Source organism: Athene noctua, chromosome 4 (assembly GCF_965140245.1).
Source record: "Athene noctua chromosome 4, bAthNoc1.hap1.1, whole genome shotgun sequence".
In the NCBI taxonomy this organism is placed as follows: domain Eukaryota; kingdom Metazoa; phylum Chordata; class Aves; order Strigiformes; family Strigidae; genus Athene; species Athene noctua.
The window spans coordinates 70,528,796-70,542,171 of record NC_134040.1 but is presented as its reverse complement, the minus strand read 5'-3'; the positions used below and the strand labels follow the sequence as shown (position 1 = coordinate 70,542,171).

The window sequence follows — 13,376 nt, the reverse complement described above, 5'->3', positions numbered from 1 at the left end:
AAATTTTTAGTTCAAAATAGTAAAATGATAGATTTCAGCCATTTGACACTTTTGAGTTAACTCTGAAACAAACGTTTTTTTCATAATTAATTTTTGATAGTGTTGCTTTATTAGCTTGATAGCAATAAGTCAACACATTTGACATGATTAAAGCAAGTTTCTTTTTCACAATTTCTGATTAACAAGTTTGTTTGATGAATATTTACAACATTTGAAACTAACACCCTGATAGCATAGTATATGGCTGATGGAAAAAAGTATTTTCTTAGACTCTTATGGAAGGGATGAAGAGATTTTGCAGGGGTAAAAAATACAGCTAGAATTAAGTACAGCTAAGCCCAACACTCTGACCTGAACTAGAAATAAGTGGGTCAGCCTAAGAGGTTGTGCTGTTACCTTTAAGATAAAACAGCATCCTCCCGATGTAATAGTTGTCCCAATTCCTGGTAATAACCAGTTCACTTGTCCTGTATTAAATGTGATACTTCTTTCAGGAACTAATGAATTGATTCATAGTTTTAGCCTGGCTCTTATGCTTGTGGTTTACAAGCCCTACTGCTGTCCTATAGTGAGCACTGTGTCAAGTTGCTGTATTCAGACACCTTATATTCAGCTCATAATGGAGTTTTCATGTGCCATCCAAAAGCCTCAGGTGTTGTGGTGCTTGTTACAGGCACTTCTACCGTGCCTGTTCTCTTTCTCTGCCACCTACATTTGGTGGTTTCCTAATCATCAGCCTTGCAAGCATTTGCCTATTACTTCATGAGCTCTGTAAATGCCTACTTAAGCTAGCTGTGACCCATTTCATATAGGCAATATGTTCACACATACCCACTGGTTGACATAATTTCAGTTCTTGGTATTAGCATTGAGATTTAATATTCTATTAATATGTATTAGGGTTATACAACAGTTATTGTTTTAACTGGAATATGAAAGAAATATCCACCACTGTGAGGTTTTAAATTGTCTATGAGTTGTTTCATGCTATGTGCAGATGATGTGATACTGGTTGATCATAGAACCATAGAATGGTTTGGGTTGCAAGGTACCCCAGGGATAACTCTTGTCTTAATTTTCTCTCTGGCTCTCTGAACTTCTTTCCTGTTCTTGATCATTAGAAAGAATAACTATAATAAAAGAGTTATATGACCAATATCTCAAACACAGACTTTTAATGAATAATAGAGAAACAAATTTAGTCTTAAAGGTATAAAAGACAGGTATTTTTGCATAACAAGAAATATAAAAATCTCCTACTTCATTAACGACTTCCTCAGGTTTAGTCTTCTGGATGTAGGTGTTAGAACGGCTAGCTCTGCTTACTCAAAAAAGAGATTCAGAGCTTTATCAGCTGCTTGTTTTCTAAACATGGAAGTTTACATCCATTTTTGTGTGGTGTTGCCTCAGTAGAAGGAATCTTTCCCTGTTATATCCTAACATATTTTAATGTTACTTTTATACATATTTTTACGGAAAAAGAATCAGTGGTATTTCAAACAAAATCAAAAAAGAGAAATAACTAGGTAACTGCTATGAGAAAAGATTGGTGTGTTAGAATGAACAACTAAGGGGATCATAGTGAAAAACTTGTTGATGGTGAATCAGCTGTGTCATTTTTTTTGGATTGGAAATGTTATTTAGAAATATGTCAATATATGTTACGTGTTACTCATGCAGTTATAGAGCTGATATATTTTTTAAAATCCTTAGTTCTAGACAATTCTGAATTGGAATATTGGAATGCTTTAGGCAACACATGTTAAAGAATTGTTAAAAATAGGAAGAGAAGATGACTTTGTTACTTTAAAGATGAGATGTTTTCTGTGTTCACTGTGATTCAAGCAAGTCAGGAAAAATAAGAAAATGAAAATCATTTGTTGTTGAGGGGATTCTGGCCATGTGTCATTCAGGATGAAACTGAGGACAGTTAAGCACTACTTCAGGGTTTACAAGGTTCTGGAACACTGTCCATATCATGGAATAATTTAAACTGGCAGTGGCCTCTGAACTTACCTAGGTCAACCAGCTGCTTAAAGCAGATCTAACTTTAAATTTACATCAGGTCTTACAGGGTCTTCTTTAGTTGACCTATGAGCATCTCCCAAGATAGAGGTAAAGTGATAGAGACTGCACAGCCTCTTTGGACAATGTGTTCCAGCACTTAATCAATGTCACTGTGAAAAAAAAGTGAAAAATACCAGGGGAGTTTAAAAACAGGTTATATAGGAATCTTTCTGCAGCAGGCAAAGTGTAGCTGGTTTTATCTTGGATCGGGGAGGAGGATGAAATAGCCTGTCTCTTTTTTTATCTGTATGACTATAATTTTTGTGGTAACTAATTCTGTAAATAATATATTTTTCTACTTTTAATTACAGCAGGAAAAGAATCAGGAAAGCTCAAGAAATAAAGGTAAGTGCCAATTATTTTCAAAATGTGGAGATTCTTGTAATTATCATAAATCTACCATCCGTTGTTGGTTAAAAATTATCCAGACAGATTCTTTCTGATTATTTTGGTATTTGAAATGACAAAAATATATTCAGGAAAGGGGGTTGAAATGTAGAAAGTAAATGAATAAGGTACTGGTTTTGGAATAAGATGAATAAGGCTGACTAATGTACTCTGGATGGGATGGGCTGCACAGCTTCTCGCTAAGTTTGTGTCCTCGACTGTGGATGCTTATTGTACTTCAGTGAAACATCAGTACCGTCACTTAAGTTTCTCCCTTTTCATTCAATAAATCTGTAACTGGATGTGATTCAAATTTATGCACAAATTAATCATGTCCTTAATAGACCGCCTTGTAAAACTACTGTCATCCGTGGGTTTTACATACAATTTTCTTGTATGCTTTCACTGCACCTTACTTTGTGCCAGTGGTTAAGCACTACATGAAATAGAATATCCAGGTTGAAAAAACAGGCTTGTATCAAGAAAATTAAGAGTTCAGAAACCCAAACTGTGGATTTCATGCTTCTTTCTTATATAAAGTCAGTTAAGAAACAGAACACCCAGATCTCTTGGTTACAAATTTGTTAAGCAAGCAGTGAAAGGCGAAACTGCCAACAGAGATAAAGATTGTTCTTTTGATATTTTATTTGCTTATAGAGGTAGGCTATGAGGTACTTTAAAAAGGAAAACACAAGGGAAGGTAGAACAAGAAAGAACACCAGATAGAGGTTACAAAGAGAGGAGGGAATTTAGTAAGAAACTAACCTATATATTTTTTATTGCATTAGGAAGCAATGAGTTAGCTGTTCTTAATTCAGTTACTTATTTATCAGAGTACTTACTGATCTCATTTTCCTTGCTTTCCCTCACACATAAGCATCTAAAGACAAACAAAATCTGATGGTTGTTTGGAGTTGTGTCAGGACTGTTACATTTTTCATGATGGTATAATAATTTACATCATCTGAAGGACCCATGGTCCTTCATTTGAAAAGTGTGCATGGTAAAATAAACCAAAAAACCCTCTTCAGTTTCAACCAGTTTGTTATTATTAAATTAAACCATAATTTTCTGTTCTGAGGTAATACAATATAAAGTTGAATTATCTCTAGATGTAGTGAGTGTATCCATGATGTATTCTAAAACATTTTCTGTGTCTTGTCTTGATACTAATTATATAAAAGACTGAAAGCTCAGAATAGATTACAAAAATATTTGTGTATACTTACTTTTAGAGAAATTACGGACTTCAAGCCTCTAGCTACAAAGAAGGATCCTGAAATTGGCCTTTCTTTGTGGATTTTTATGATTTATTTCAGTTTTATTATGCTGTTTGACATTCCCCCTCCCACCCCCCAGCCCACTGAGTTGACAGGTATATGGTCATTATGGTATATATGTGAGGAACAAATAAAAGTAGGAACAAAATGATGAGCTAATTGGGGTTACCCATCATATTCATTAGCTGTTAGTTTAGCCAAATAGCCGCAGAAACAATTTTCAAAAGCTTATAAAATGTTGCCTATAATATTGTACAGCCACAGGAAAGCATTAAACTCTGCTTGAAGGGAGATATCCATTATCTCCAAACAGGCAGTGAAATTGGTGCTCAGCTGCAAAAAATTTGTTGTGATTATATCTGTAACATCTCTTGAGGAAATTTCGACTCTACTTAACTTCCTGCATGTTGTGCATGTCTCTGCTTAAGGTGACAATTCAACTTGGAAGATTTCAGTGGTCTGAAAGATAGTTACACACAGAGTAGGTTTTGGAATATGTATATACAGATATGCTGAATTGCTTAATGCTTTTGGGGGGTTGTTTTATGGTTAGGGGTTTTTTTGGCCTTCTCTTTTCATATTCATTAAATTTGTTTGTTTTCATGTGTTATTCTTCCATGTCGTTGCAAAGATTCAGAAAGATATTTTTATTTCACTTGTAACTTATGACATAGAAGAAGGTAAAAGTGTTGCTGCTTAAAATACTGGTTGGTTTGGATGAAACAAGGCGATATTAATGTTTTAGCATACAGGTTTAACATACATGTTCCTGTATTGTTAATGAACTCTATCCTTCACATGCAGTATCTAAACGTGTTGTGCTCTGCATGTGTTCTTTGAGATAGATAAATTATCCCCAGGTTCTTGGGATAGGGTTCTAATAGTATTCCTTACCCTCTCCACATATGGTAGCTACTGTATATAGTAAAAGGACAAAACTGCTCTCTGTGGTTCCTTAAATGTCCTGAAACTTTCAGAATCAATGTTGTCTTTTTAAATCAGAGGACAATTACAGCTCATGTTAAACATCCCTACCAAAAGAAAATCTGTTGTACCTCATAATGTCCATGGACATCAATATGTCAGTATCTAATTTTTACCAATAATTTCTTTAAGATTATATTTTTATAAGAGGAGGATATAGCAGCAGAACTACAGTCAAATGCCTTTTGACTTCAGCAGGATCATGACATTAGTAAGAAGCACCATTCCATATATTTATTATATTGTAAATGCCTAGTAATTTTTCATTTTTTTTCATTTATTGCTATAAAATAAATCTGATTCCTATTCGTATTTTAGTAATGATGTCGTTATTGGTTTGTGGTGTTTGTTTTTTCTCCTGACATTTTTCTGACCCACTTGTTTTTCCCATCTGTTACTTCTGCTGTCAGCCGCTAAGTCAATCACACTGAAATAGAAGCCAATACTCAAACGTGCCCTGTTCTAACACAAATCCCATCTCTCTCTGATCTGTGATTTTTTTTTTCTTGTTTCATTTAATGGATAACAGATATTTGTGTGCACAGTTTCAGAAAAAAAAAAAAAAAACGCTGCTTTTCTATAAAATAATACATTAACATTTTACAATTCTAGTGTACACTGGCAAAATTTTTTGTAGTCTGAGAAATTTTTGTGCATGAAAATGACTATCGCCAGTGCAAAATACAGATGAAATTAATTTCATAACACGTGTCTTTAATATGAAGAAATAACAGGGCAAACAATCACAAACTAAAATCTGCTGCATTTTACTTGCTGGTTTGGACTCATAATCGGACCTTCCTTACATCTCTTCCCCAGTATTTACTTCTTCAGAAAAATGAACATTTTATTCCGAGCCTGTAATGGATCACAAAATAGATATTTTTGTGATTAATTTGAAATATGCTTGCCAATATCAGAAATTGTGTTGTAGTTAAGCAATATGCAGAAATTTCTTCCCAATTTATGCTTAACTTGAGAGACTTTCAGGTGTTTTTAATAAAATACACTGTAAACTTCAAAGTGGAAATTGTTTCTGACAGTCTGGAAAAGTTTTATTTCTGAAGAAGCAGAAAGTTGGCTAGTGACACATATCAACTATTTGCCAAACTTCAAAGTCATTTTGATTCCTTTGCTTAGAAAAAGCATGGACACACTAGAATTATAACTCACAAAATATTTCAATTAACCGGTAACGTTTTAGGTGATCAGTTCCTAAACTCCGTCACAGTTATTTTGATTTGTGTTACAAAAATTTTCTTTTTTAAGAGCTAAAAGTTAATTTTTGTATAGAAAAGCAGTGTGAAATATGTATGTTTCTAAAAAACAACAACAACAAAACCAGAGAAAATCTACCAGAAAAAAAAAAAAAAAAGCTGAAAACCAGTTTTGAATTTAGGCTGAGAGTGAGTTGGTCATTTTGCTGATATTGCACAATGAGATGGTACTGTATACAACTTGTGTAACTTTGGCTATTTGTTTTAGCCAGTTTTAAAAAATATAAAAAATATAAAAGATATAAAAATTGTTCCAGTTAAGATTTGGAAAACTTATACTTCTCATAGCATTTGCAAAATGTGCATGTAAATAATTTTAATGATATTAATTTGAGTAATTTTACTTTAGGAAAATACACTTTAGAAACTGACTGTATAGTATACTGTTACCTTTTTTGTTAGGCACTATCGATCTGCGCTTTGAACATCATTAACACTCAAAACTAAACAAAATATTGACTGACAGTATCCTAATTACAACTTGGGTTTCTAATTGTATTCAACCCTTCTCCTTTTGTATCTAAATAATCTGAATTTTAAATCAGTGTTGACTCACAAATCAGTTTCAAAAATATAATTCTCTGTTCTTACAAACATATTACCAGACTCATCTGATATCATTGAAAAACATCTGTGTATTTTACAATCTTTAGCTACCAAAAATAAAGAGGATACCATATGGGTATCACTTGCATAACTTTCTTGCTTTTTACGCCTTAAAAAGTTAGCATACCTATTCAACACTTGTTGGGTTGTCTGGGATTCCAGATTGGTATTGTAGTCTTTTTCTATACAATGATAAATATAAGACAAGAAGGAGTGAGAAAAGCTTAAGTTTGTTCAAAATTGAAAAAAATTTAAGGGACAAAACCAATAAGACCTTAATTAAAGCAATAACTTTTAAGAGTGACAACTTATCTTGAGATACTCTCAAATGCCAGTGGGTGAGCAAACAGTTATGTCTGTCCTGCAATATGGCTGGCTGTTATTATTTTTGATAATGGATAAATCTGTGTATGTTCTGATGCAGAATACATGGCATCAACGACTTACATCATGTTAAACCAATTAACTATGGCAAAAAATTCACTTCATTACTTTCTGTAATGTATCCTGTGACTCATTATGTCTGCTGAATCAAAATATTCTAAATTCGTATTTCAACAGACGTGTATTATGTGAGTACAGTTAGAATCTGGACTGCAATCCTTCTGGACTGAATTGATTAATGTTTTAGATGTTACACTGTAGTAACCCTTCTCTAGTAAAGCAGTACATATAAAAAAGAAAAAAAAAAAAAAGTAGTATTTTAGAGAACATACGTAACAGCAGGCAGGTTAGAAAATGTTTGTCCAAGAGTGTTATTTTTCATTGGGATGCACCTGCTAAGTAATCCGACCTACAGTGTTCTTTTTTTCTGAAGTTTTTTTCTTTGTTCTTATGTTCCAACTTACCTGGGTGAATAAACTTTTAAGAGGTGGTATGAGGATTGTTTGAATTAAGTGTGCCAAATACTATCCCCTTTATCCTATTCTGTTCTCCTCCAAAGCCCAGTCAACTGAAACTCAAATCTATTCTGTGACTTAAGAATTGCCATAAGAAATGCAGCTCTGTCTTCCACTCGAACAATTCTCCATTCCTTTTCATTTTCATGCTCTTACAAGAGTCCACAGACATAGTGTTATTAACTGAATGTTGTGAGGTTGTATTTATTATTATCTTGGAATGGATTTAGCATGATTACCATTTGTAAAAGTGCCGTTTTTAATCTACATTCTGAATTGGTTCAGAGTCACATTATGAAATGCGTTGAAAAGAAACAAAACTCTATCCGTGAAAATAATTTTAATATAACAGTTATTCTTATGATCTTATTTTTAAACAGACCTGAATCTTATTGTGAGAAGGTGAAGTGTGTGGGTCAGAAGGTCAGATAGTTTTTTGTAATATCTTTGATAACACTGCAATTACCCAGACTTTAAAAGTATAAATTAAGAGCAAGGTCTGTGCTGTATTATACAACTTTGTTAAAAGGTTTTCATATTTATTTTAAACAAAACATTAATTGAAGAAACTGAATTCCAGTTTTGAGATCTGTCTGTCAATGCAGCACAATATTTGTACAGTAACCTGGTCAGACTTGCTACCAGTGTGATGCCATGGAGATAAACAGAGTAAACTGCAGGAATATGTTTGACTCACCAGTTGCTGTCTTGAGGTAAACGTTCTTTATGGTCATCAAGAAAGTAAGTAAAGGTACACATGTAATAACAAGTGAATACAGCATGGTTCAAATATAACAATTGCAGCGTTTACCATATTTTAAAATACAGATATACATTCAATATGAGTGAAAAATTGTCTGCAGTTTTAGAACAGTATCATACTGAATTTCTTGAGTGTTATGTTACAAATGACGTCCATATTTCAGAGTAATTCTAACTTTATGTTGGCTGGCTCCAAAGTTTCTAAGTCCACTTTTACTATGACAAGTATGTATACTAAAAAGATGATAACTATAAAACAAAAGAGCCAGAATGAGTCTGAAAGGTTTTTGTAAATTGCACAAAATTCACAGCTGTTGCTGCATATTCAGAAAATGAATTGGAATAACAAGATATGTCTGTATTTTTTTTTTTTTAAGATGTCCATTATTTCTGCTGCTAATCTAGAGCTATGTGAGGGGGTCACACATATCCTGATGACCACTACAGAGATACCTACTGATACATATGTATATTATAATATATATTTAATATATATCAGAGAATAATAGAATTACTGATACATATTTATATTATAATATATATTTAATATATATCAGAGAATCATGGAATACTAGATTTAAAGGGACCTCAAGGATCATCTGGTTGAACCTTTCTTGCAAAAGCACATTCTAGACAAGGTGGCACAGCACCCTGTTCAGCGAATCTTAAGTGTCCAATGTTGGGGAATCAACCACTTCCCTGGGGACATTATTCCAGTGGCTGATTGTTCTCATTGTGAAAATAAAATTATTATGTATAATAATAAGGGCGAAAATGTGAGAACAAAAAAGTTTTCCAACTGTGTTTTATTGCATTCATAATAGAATTAAATTCATGTGAGATGTATCTGACTTGTTAGCAGCTTTAGGAGTTATACTCACAAAAAATTTCGTTCTTTTGGTTTTCTTTGTGGCAGAGAAATAGACATTTGACTTCATTTCTCTTCTCACATGTAATATTCATGCCATTGAGAAACTTGGAGGGGGAAAAAAATGGCCTGTGTCAAAATTCTAGGCAAGAAATCCTCTTCTGCAAAATGATAGATCTATACTAACAAGAGAGATAATGGTCATTTCTGTATGTAGTAGCACTGTAGAGCTAATACAAGAGATTGATATCCCTATCTAGTATTTGTTGGGTTTTGTGGTTTTTTTTGGTTTTTTTTTTTTTGTTTTTTTAATGTATCCTTGTCCTTCAAAAATTTAGGTTGCTTTCTGTTAAATTGTTAAATATTTCGAAGTAGACTTTTTGAACTTGACTAGAGAGAATATGTTCAGTCGTATTCATGAAGTTTCTCTCTGTAGTCACAAACACTGCATTTGAACAGATACAGCAGAGAAGAGATTCAACAGTGGCCAGGGAGGGGAGTTCTGAATACTTACTGGAATACATATTTGTTCCTGTTAAGTCTCTACTAGCTTTAAAAAAGTCACTCAAAGGATGAATGTAACAGTATTGCTTATTTAAATGTATTAGTAGACTGAATTTTAATGATGTCTGCCCACAAATGATTGTGAATAGCAATACAGTTTGGCTAGTACTCTGAATTTTTGTATTCTTTTCCATGTAAATTTTGTTTTTAAGCTTCCATGTAAAAGAAGGTACTGTTTAACATGAACATTACTGAAAATGTTTTAGAGAGTTTCTTGCATTTCTTCTGGTGTAGGCTGAGAATGTATGTATGTATGCACATAACTCTGTGAGCAGAGAAGGACTGGTGGATGATGTGGTGGTTGGAGGCTGACTAGGGCACAGCGATCGTGAAATTATTCAAGTTCTCTATTCTTAGAGAGGCCAGGAGAGAAGGCAGCAGAACTGACATCCTGGACTTCCAAAGGCCTGACTTTGACTTGCTTAGGTACCTGCTTGACAGAAACCCTTAGGAGACAGTTCTGAAGGGTATAGGGGTACAGGAAGGCTGAACACTCTTTAAGAAGGAAGTCTTGATGGCACAGGAGCAGGCGCTCCCCAGGTGCTGTAAGAGAAGCTGGCAGCAGAGAAGATCACCCTGGCTAAACAGGGAGCTTTGGCTGCAACTCAGGGAGAAAAGGAGTTTACAGCCTTTGGAAGAAGGGGCTAACGACTCACAGTGATTACAAAGAGGCTGTGAGGATATGTAGGAGGTCTAAAGCCCAGCTAGAAATTAATCTGGCTTCAGCAGTCCAGGGAAAAAGAAATGCTTCTATAAGTACATCAACAGGAAAATAAAGAACAGGGAGAGGCTCCATCCCCTGCTAGATGCAGGAGGAAACATGGCAATGAGTGATGAGGAAAAGGCTGAGGTGCTTAATGCCTTCTTTGCCCCAGTCTTTAATAAGAAGACCAGTTATACTGAGGGAATCCAGTGTCCTCAGCCAGAAGAGAGAGATTGGGAGAATGACCTCCCCACAATCCAGGTGGAGAGTCAGTGACCTTCTGTATCACATAGACACACACAAGTCTATGGGACCAGATGGGATACACCCGAGGGTGCTGAAGGAGCTGGCTGGGGTGCTCGCCAAGCCACTTTCCATGCAGCAGTCCTGGCAGACTGGCCAATTTTCAATCTGTCTGGACCTCCCCAATGTGATGCCTATATATAAGAAGTGTTGGAAGGATACTCTGGGAAATGACACACCTGTCAGCTTGACTTCGGTGCCTGGGAAGCTGATGGAGCAGCTCATCCTGAGTACCATCATACAGCACGTGTGGGACAGCCAGGGGATCAGGCCCAGTCAGCATGGGTTTATGAAAGGCAGGTCCTGCCTGACAAACCTGATCTCCTTCTACGACAGGGCGACCTGCTTATTGGATGAGGAAAAGGCTGTGGATGTTGTCTAATTTGACTTTAGTAAGGCCTTTGGCACCGTTGCCCACAGTATTCTCCTGGTGAACACTGGCTGCTCATGGCTTGGATGGGCACATGCTTCACTAGGTAAAAAACTGGCTGGATGGCGGGGCCCAGAGAGTTGTGGTGAACGGAGTTAAATCCAGTTGGCAGCCGGTCACGAGTGATGTCCCCCAGGGCTCGGCTTTGGGGCCACTCCTGTTTAACATCTTTATGGATGATCTAGACGAGGGGATCGAGTGCACCCTCAGTCAGTTTGCAGATGACCCCAAGTTGGGTGGGAGTGTTGATGTGCTCGAGGGTAGGGAAGCTCTGCAGAGAGACCTGGACAGGCTGGAGCCATGGGCTGAGCCCAACTGGAGGAGTTTCAATAAGGGCAAATGCTGGGGGCTGCCCTTGGGCCACAACAACCCCCAGCAGCGCTACAGGCTTGGGGAGGAGTGGCTGGAGAGCTGCCAGTCAGAGAGGGACCTGGGGGTGTTGATTAACAGCCGGCTGAACAGGAGCCAGCAGTGTGCCCAGGTGGCCAAGAAGGCCAATGGCATCCTGGCTTGTGTCAGCAATAGCGTGGCCAGCAGGGACAGGGAAGGGATCTGAGCCCTGTACTCGGCACTGGTGAGGCCGCCCCTCGATTCCTGTGTTCAGTTTTGGGCCCCTCACTCCAAAAAGGACATTGAATGACTCGAGCGTGTCCAGAGAAGGGCAACGGAGCTGGTGCAGGGTCTGGAGCACAGGTCGTAGGAGGAGCGGCTGAGGGAACTGGGGGGGTTTAGTCTGGAGAAGAGGAGGCTGAGGGGAGACCTCATCGCCCTCTACAGCTACCTGAAAGGAGGTTGCAGAGAGCTGCGGATGAGTCTCCTTAACCAAGTAAAAAGTGATAGGACAAGAGGTAATGGCCTCAAGTTGCACCAGGGAAGGTTTAGACTGGATATTAGGAAGCATTTATTTACAGAACCTGTTATTAGGCATTGAAATGGGCTGCCCAGGTCAGTGGTGGAGTCCCCATCCCTGGAGGTGTTTAAGTATCACGTTGACGTAATGCTGAGGGATATGGTGTAGTTGGGAACTGCGAATGTTAGGTTAATGGTTTGACTGGATGATCCTCAAGGTCTTTATCAACCTTGATTATTCTGTGTTTCCATGATTCTGTAACACGACTTTATTTAAGTTAGTCTATTATTTTATTATAAAGTATATTGAATTTTATAAGTTAAAAACTCATTCTAAAAGCTTTATAATTTCATATATGAAGATTCCCCTCTGTGCTTAGTACAAGAGTGGATTTCACTTGAAAGAAAAAATATTCTATAATATGTGTATTTTCAATAATACTACCTTTGGTTTACCTCTTTCTCCTTGAAGAGGTACACAAACCACAGATGGCTTTATGAAGTAGTTTGAATTAGCTCTTGAGCACTGAAGACTTTCAGTAAATCCATAAAATGAATGCAGTGCAGTGAGAAAGTATACTTGAATCCTTTAATATACGTAATATAAACAGTGCAGTGTCTGTAGGCTATGTGTGTCATGTTCCTCACATGTAGTGAATGTTCATTTGATTATGCTAACAATAGATATCTAAGAATATAAAATGGGTCATTCCCTCTGAAGTTTAGAGGTCTCATGGCTTTGGTGCATTTAGGTACACTGGGTTAAAATCTTACCCAGCTCTTCTGTATACTCTCCTCCTTTGTAGAACCCCACCTTTCTCATAATGAGGAGCAAAATATGGTTTGTTTCAGCACCATAGGTATCTTGGTTAAGTTTGGCATATAAGAGCCAGTGGAGGTAGATTATTTTGCAGTACTTCTGATGTAGAAGGCAATTGTTATGACTAAATATAACAAAATCAGTATGATAGAAAGAGCAACTTGTGTTTTGTGTTGCAGACTACTGAAGCAACTTTCATTATTTATTTTTATGATTCTATACATAATCCTTGCTTTATCGGAAAATCTCAGTGTTATCTCTATATAAGATTATCTAAAATAGTCTGCTGTGATATCTTGTTACTGAATAAAAAGGAGGCTATGATATTTATATCACTGGAAAATATAGGGATCCTTTTAAAAATCCACAGGGATCTTTACAATCTCTACAAGCTTATAGGTATGAACTTAAAAAATATATAGACCGTAATTCAATTAGACTATTTATAAAGGTGTATTTAAAGGAGAGGACTGGTTGTCCTGAGAGAAAAAGTGAAGTCCAGAAGCACATATCATTCAGTAGCAACAGATTACGTGTACTGGTATTTCGGAAATAAATTCTTTTTAACATACATTGC

General features: G+C 36.3%; 1 protein-coding gene across 3 annotated transcripts in view; it reads left to right on the top strand.

The window, feature by feature from the left end:
• FSTL5 (follistatin like 5) overlaps positions 1 to 13,376 on the top strand; it is a 332,497-nt gene that overhangs the window by 50,428 nt on the left and 268,693 nt on the right. For all 3 annotated transcript variants that reach the window (XM_074905701.1, XM_074905702.1, XM_074905700.1), the window contains exon 3: positions 2,379 to 2,412. In XM_074905701.1, the coding sequence (XP_074761802.1) occupies positions 2,379 to 2,412 (34 nt within the window). The remainder of the gene's footprint in view (positions 1 to 2,378; positions 2,413 to 13,376) is intronic.